The sequence below is a fragment of the Wolffia australiana genome, chromosome 10 (genome assembly GCF_029677425.1).
Source record: "Wolffia australiana isolate 7733 chromosome 10, ASM2967742v1".
Lineage (NCBI taxonomy): Eukaryota > Viridiplantae > Streptophyta > Magnoliopsida > Alismatales > Araceae > Wolffia > Wolffia australiana.
In genome coordinates this window covers 6,231,304-6,238,454 of record NC_135844.1, presented here as the reverse complement: position 1 = coordinate 6,238,454, position 7,151 = coordinate 6,231,304, and the positions used below count along the sequence as shown (strand labels likewise).

The window sequence follows — 7,151 nt, the reverse complement described above, 5'->3', positions numbered from 1 at the left end:
GGTTTCTGGAAATATTTTCTCTTTAAAGAGAAAGAATGGGTTGTTCAAGAATTATATTTTAATTGCTTAGAGTAATATTTTGGCACAATATCATAATTAATCCTGAGCTTATGGGGGCTCACCAGATGTCATCTGCGCGCCTCACACTTTAATCATGCTCATAGAATCTACCATACAATAAATCTTTTTCCATAAGGTGATCATTTTAATGATTACCCATTCATGTTTTCTTATATAATATTTTTGGTTTTGTTAGAATCAAACATTAGAGCTCTCCGTATGAATTTACTGAATACTTTTATAAGATGTATGTAAACTAATCTTAGATGAACACTCATTGAACATGGTTATTGTGGATATGAAATGTATTGCATATGAATTCCTTATGGGTGAAAGATGGTCAATTACTGATAGAGTGGTGGTAAGTAACATGAGAATGATCATCTCACTCACAAGGCCATGCAACTATAATAAATTTCGAGACAAACGACCTAAATATTTGAAAGGATACTTGTTGGAATTGAGTCTTATTGGAACTCTTATTGGAATTGATTCTTATTAGATGAACACTGATGGTTTTAAATAGTAGTCATAACTCTTAATTGGAATTGATTCTTGTGCTCCAGAGGATAGATGACTCTAGCAAGCGGATATGGAAGCACTTCTCTCAATTTGAATTCAAAATATTTAAAACTATGCTCAATTTTTCGTTTGTGACTTGCGTCAGGAATTAAAAAAAAAGCTTACACTTTAATCTTTATTGACTAAAAATACTTTGGTTCGTGTATTTTAAAATCTTAAAAATAAGAGCAAATTATCATCTATAATCTTGGGCTTGGTTTTAGTTTGATACACTGCTCGAACTTGCCTTATCTAAGCTTAATGTTTTAGTCCAAATCTAAATCTTTGACGGCATATTTCGATTACTTTTGTTTAAGTGGATTCTAAGTTTAATTTATTATCTAGGGTATAATTATAGTTTGCTAAAATGCTAGACCCATCCAACCTTGGCTCAGTCTAACATTCTAGATGACACCTAGTCCTTTGTTGATCTCAATTTATTTAATTTCATTATATTATTAAAATAAAAAGTACTTAAAGTTGTTGCTCTAGGACTGAATGCTAGTTTGTCCTAGTTATACCTAGTCTTAATCAATCCAATAATAACTTCTTCCTTTCTATTAATCAATCCTACTTCCATTAACCATAAATAGGATTAAATTGAAGCATTTACAGCATCCAACCTGAGAGATATAAAATAAAATCAAAGCAAATTTTAATATCAAAACTCCAACTGACTCCTCTCCCTTATCTTCAAAGAGATTGCACCACTTTGAATTGCCCCATGCATGAATAAATTTTCACAATATCTTAGACTTTGGATAAGATCATATTAAAATAATATGTCTACAAATTTCTGCTCAAAAAAACCTTAGAAGATAAATATTTACACATTATAACCAATAATATCAGAAAAAAGAGGCCACAGCAAGTATACTTCTGAAGAACGGGGGGTAAAGTGCAAAAGACCAGGGAGTTCTTCCGTATTTGTTTGCCTGTAGGTTGTAGACTTGTAGTCATGGACGACGTCGCTGTTCTTCTTCTGACTCTTCGACAAGTCGACAAGGATTTGGATAGGACCAGGAGAAGATCGGTGGGGGCCATGACTGCAATAATTCAAGTCAAAAGGAAAGTTTTCTTGTTAATATGCGCCACGCGGCTGAGGAACACGCCAAAGGATTTTTGCATGATCCAGGAACCTGAAGAGAGGGATTTGCTGAATTGGGTATGGCTTCAATTCTGTTTGTTGGGGTTGTTTTCAATCTTTTTCGTTGTTCAGACGGATTTTTCTACGGAAAATGTAATCGTATGACCCGGAATTTACGCAGAACCCGGCGAAACAGATATGCTGAATTGGGTGGGCCTTCAATTCTGTTCGTTAGCGTTTTTTTCAATCTTTTTCGTTGTTCAGATGGATTTTTCTGGGGAAAATGTAATCGTATAACCCGGAATTTACCCAGCGAAACAGATATTCTGAATTGGGTAGGGCTTCAATTCTGTTCGTTAGCGTTTTTTTCAATATCTTTTGTCGTTCAGATGGATTTTTCTACGGAAAATCTAATCGTATGACCCGTAATTTACTTAGGAATCCGGTTTGACAGATTTGCTGAATTGGGCAGGGCTTGAATTATGTTCGTTACCGTTTTTTTCAATCTTTTACGTTGATCAGATGGATTTTTCTACTGAAAATGTAATCGTATGATCCGGAATTCAGCAGAAACCAGCCGAGACAGATGAGCTGAATTGGGTAGGGCTCGAATGCCGTTTTTAACCTGTTTTTGAATGTTTTCCGTCGTTCAGAAGGATTTTGTCCATCGGAAAATATAATCGAATGACCCGTAATTTACTTAGGAATCTGGTTTAACTGATTTGCTAAATTAGTTAGGGCTTGAATTATGTTCGTTACCCTTTTTTTCAATCTTTTTCTTCGTTCAGATGGATTTTTCTACGGAAAATCTAATCGTACAACCCGGATTTTCCCAGGAACTGGCGAAACGGAAGTGTTGAATTAGGTAGGGCTCGAATTCCGTTTTTAACCTTTTTTCAATCTTTTTCGCTGTTCAGATGGATTTTTTCTAAGGAGAATGTAATTGTGTGACCCGTAATTTCCCAAGAACCTGGCAATACAGGTATTGTTCAATTGGGTAGAGCTCGAATTTCATTCATTTCTGTTTATCGAAATCATTTTCGTTATCCCCAAGGATTTAGGCGAGAAAACCTAACCATACGACTTTCAATTGATTGAAACCCGCCGAGCCAACCACCTTGGAAGGCAAATATCTCTTTGTTCTTTTTATGACAGCTAAGCCGCAGCGTCTAGTCTGGTTTTTAATGGAATAAATTGATGACTTTCCTTGTTTTAACCTGATTGTTTGGTGGCTTTTAACGCAATTGGCCGGCCTTCTATGCTGGTGATCAAGTATTAAACCTGTGTTCTTATCTTTCAAAAAACTTAAACCAGTGTTCTGAAGAAGAGAGAAGAAATCAAGTAGTAGGAAGAGATGTGCATAGCTGGGTGGATTTGGCAAGCTCATCCTTCGTATTCATTCCTCCTAGTCCTCAACAGGGACGAGTACCATGATAGGTGAATCCCTAATCATTTTTTTAAAAAATTTTCTTTTACATTATCTTAATTTATTTGCTTTTTGTGGTGAATTTCAGGCCTACCATGGAAGCAGGATGGTGGGGGGATGGTACAGAGAAGGTACTTGGAGGAAGAGACGTACAGGCAGGAGGAACATGGCTTGGATGCACTAGAAACGGAAGATTAGCTTTTCTGACCAATGTCCTGGAGCCTGATGTATCCCCAGACGCAAAGAGCAGAGGAGATTTGCCAACAAATTTCTTAGAGGTCTCTCTCTCTCTCTAATAATCTCTTTCTCTCTCTAGATTTGACATTGCTGTGACCCACTTCTGTTTCTAGTGTGCCAAGAGCCCTCTGGAGTATGCAGAAGAAGTGGCTGCTGAAGCAGAAAAATACAATGGATTCAATCTTGTCGTTGGTGATCTTTGCTCAAGAACTATGGTGTATATCTCGAACAGGCCAAGCCGAAACCCAGCTACCATCAAGCCGGTGACGTCTGGTCTCCATGTCCTCTCTAATGGAGGTCTTGACTCTCCCTGGCACAAGGTGATCTTCTCATAGTTCAGTGCTATTTTTGGATTTGTTTTTCAATTAAGAACTCATTGTTTACTGTTTGCAATCAGCAATGATAATTGCTAGAAGACGATGGCAAATCATCCTTGTACCCATCATTTGTCTTCTCCAGGATGATGATGATGAAATTGCCTTTGTCTACATCTCGTCTTTGTCAGGATGACGATGACAAGAATGATGAGGACTTTGTCTCATCATCGCCTCCTGTCATTGACCTTTTGTTAACCTCACTCAGATGATGAGAGGCTATGACAAATTTGTTATCATCATCGACATTCATCTGCATTGGATGATGGTGATGATGACAAAATCATCACCATCACTCAAGCCATCAGGATAACGATGTCCGGATTTTGGATGACGATGAGGATTTTCTTATCATCTTTAACACTAAATTTGATTACTATAAAGTGCTTTCAATTCTTTTATTTTCTACCTTCTTAGGCTTTATGCTTGAGGATGAGTTTTAAAGATCTACTGTACAAATACAATGAAGAAGATGTAATACCCTCCAGGGAGCTGGTCAAGCAACTGATGCGAGACCGAGTAAAAGCTGACAGGGATCATCTTCCAAACACAGGCTGCAGCTCAGAGTGGGAGTGGAACTTGAGCTCTGTATTCGTTGAAGTTGACACAAAAGGGGTAGGCATCCAAAGGACTCAATCATTCTCTTCTGTTGCAACGTGAGGTTTTTATTGACCTCAAAAAGCTATGCTTTAGATAATTTTCACTAGTTTTTCATGGTCTTCACCGTGGGTTGCCTCATCTTCTTTTTCTGAAACTTTAATTTAATAAAAGACTGACAAGCTTTTCGTCAGCAAAGCTTTTTTGACGGCATTCTTCAACAAAAAGTCCCAATACAGTGTCCCATGTGACCCTAAATAGATAACCTTGACCTGGTGACCAGCATTCACTTATTCCCAGTAATAGGCACACATAGGTTCTTACCAGCTGATTGACCCGAAAAAGTTACTATTTTCATATAAATCTCACCAGTTTTGCATGGATTTCACCATGAGCTGGTGCTTCGTATTTTTGAACTTCAATTTGATTTTAGACTGAAAGGCTTTTCATAAAAATCATGTTTTTTAACGCCATTGTGAGTACGCTATCTTCTTTCTGAACCTTCAAACAATACCCTTGATTCAAAGTATAATAAAAGATGGTCTTCATTCGTCTTCATTTCTTGGCAGCTTTCAATCCTTCACCGATATTCCTCAATATTCTAACATCTAAATGAAGAAGGCTACTAGAAACTTGCAACATAACCAATTTCTTGGTGGGAAATACTTTTTTATTGACTGGTAGTGGCTGATTAGGGTTTCTTGACCGGAGTTGATTTCTTCTTATTGGCCGTATTGATCTTTCTCTTAGAAAATGGCTCAATATTCTAGCATCAAAGATTTGGAGAGATAAGATCACTAGAAACTTGCCCAAGCAATCGTTTTGTGTGTAAGATTTATCTTATTGTTGGGTGTAAATTCTTGAGAGAGATGAGGAAATGATGAGAAGAAGAGGAGAGGAACACCAGAAAATAGGGCACAAAAAGGTTGGAATCTCCATTACTAATCCTTTGCCGTATGGTTGAGATTCTCTTGTCCACTGGGGCATCCTTTTCGTGTTGTTCTGCCTTCAATTTCACATTTAATTGGCTACTGGAGGTAATTTGTAGGGTGGCAGTCCAGTCAACAATCCTTCAAAGGTAGTCATATGTACTTATGCTGAGAAAATTTGATTCAGATCCTTGAATATCCAATTCAATCCCAATGAGTAGGAAGAGAAGAGAGCTTTGATCAAAAATGATGAAGAAAGATGTCTTTCTTTCATTCTTCTTTATTCATTATCAGATCGAATGAGATGATATCATCTCATTATACTACCCAGTTGCCATATACCTTAGTAACCATAGCACTATAAAACCAAGTATATGATCACCAATTGCCAAGTATCCTGCTAACAACTTTTTGAGAAAACTGCCTGGGGACTATTTGAGGGACTGTTGAGTCCATGAGACTTGACACATGTTATACATTTTTGCTCTTTACAATATCCAGAACATGGGAGGATATATTACTCTTCTACCTCTCTTCCTAGCTCTCCATCTTCACATCATCACAGTACAACTTCAGAATTCAAAATATCGCTGCAAGCGCTCAAGAGCAATCAAAATTATTCAGCTATGCTACTGGGCAAATGTCTCATTGTAGTCAATCTCCATATGACTGCGTATATCCTTAACTGCCAATATCAGCAGGCCACCATCCCTGACTTTATGTCTCTGATGATTGATGAAGGTGTGTTTGATGGTGAGTACCCATCTGCTTCTCCAACTGGGAACCAGCCTGAGGCCCAAGCCCACCTTTCTATTCGCTTTTCTTCCCATCCATTCATCTCTTCGTGCTCTCTTCTCAGTTAGATGACATAGCTCTGACTGACATTCTTTGGGGAAATACAGTCATCCAGCCTGGACAACTTGTTTATATTCTGGAGAGATATCGGGGTATATGAGCGTAATTACTTACTGGTAGCAGTTTGGTCTACTTCCAGAGAGCTCCTTACTGATAGCAATTGACCATCCATTGATGGGCCGTGATGATCTAACATTGGGAAATAATCTTCATATTTAATGGCAGTGGTTGATTTGGGCTTCTTAAACTGAGTTGATTTCTTCTTGTTGGTCCTTTTTCAGGGGCGATATGGCACGAGGAGCACTACTGTCGTGGCGGCAAAACCAAACGGTGATTTGGAATTCTATGAAACTTATATCGAAATGGGTGAATGGAAGGAGCATACCATTCAGTTTCAGATTGAAGAATTGAAGAAAAATTGAGACAATATTGGGCATAAATAATGAAGGTCAGCCACCGCTGCCCGCACTTGTGGGAAAGTCCACGGGATCATCCTCTTCTGTTTATCTGGCCCTATGTAAATGATATTTAATAGAATAAGTTGTTGCTCTAAATGATTCGTAACAGTTTTTTTATTTGTTTCCCTCTTCAAAAAATTGTTAGACGAACATTTCCTTGGAAAAACTGAATAAGTTTTTCCATATCTATCCCAATAATTGAATTGGATTCGTGCAGTGAAAGGGCCCCTAACTCAATCGTTTTTGTGAACTTTATAGTTCTCTCTCTCAAACGAGATGGAGAGAAAGTGTGAGTTGACAGAAGAAAAGCTGAACCATTTCAGGAACCCATAAAGCAGCATAAGTACGAGAGAGAGAAAGATACGTGACTAAGAATTTGATCTTCTGCCTGGAGAATGAACCAGAATTTCTCTGTTATTATGGTCATCAACATGGCAGAACCAAATCACATAATTTCTTCAATCAGAGATGTCCAAAACATAGCAAATATGTTTCACAGATCAGAATCAGATGGCCTGGACTGTTTGTGTTCCTCAGAAATTCTGAATGCCATGGTCCTTTTGCTGC

At 37.9% G+C, this 7,151-nt stretch overlaps 1 protein-coding gene across 10 annotated transcripts; it reads left to right on the top strand.

The window, feature by feature from the left end:
* The first annotated feature begins 1,630 nt into the window (after positions 1 to 1,630).
* Positions 1,631 to 6,800, top strand: LOC144708464 (transport/golgi organization-like protein (DUF833)). 10 transcript variants are annotated; one of them, XM_078581814.1, is made up of 7 exons: positions 1,691 to 1,786; positions 1,890 to 1,918; positions 3,023 to 3,145; positions 3,223 to 3,412; positions 3,485 to 3,691; positions 4,163 to 4,360; positions 6,408 to 6,800. In XM_078581814.1, exons 3-7 carry the CDS (start codon positions 3,063 to 3,065, stop codon positions 6,546 to 6,548), a joined length of 819 nt encoding a protein of 272 aa, XP_078437940.1. In that variant the 5' UTR covers positions 1,691 to 1,786; positions 1,890 to 1,918; positions 3,023 to 3,062; the 3' UTR covers positions 6,549 to 6,800. The 10 variants fall into 10 exon arrangements, with proteins under 10 accessions (XP_078437934.1, XP_078437940.1, XP_078437939.1 ...); XM_078581813.1 differs by lacking the exon at positions 1,890 to 1,918 and adding an exon at positions 2,545 to 2,573 and having other exon boundaries at positions 1,708 to 1,786; XM_078581810.1 differs by lacking the exon at positions 1,890 to 1,918 and adding an exon at positions 2,497 to 2,573 and having other exon boundaries at positions 1,768 to 1,786.
* Positions 6,801 to 7,151: the final 351 nt, after the last annotated feature.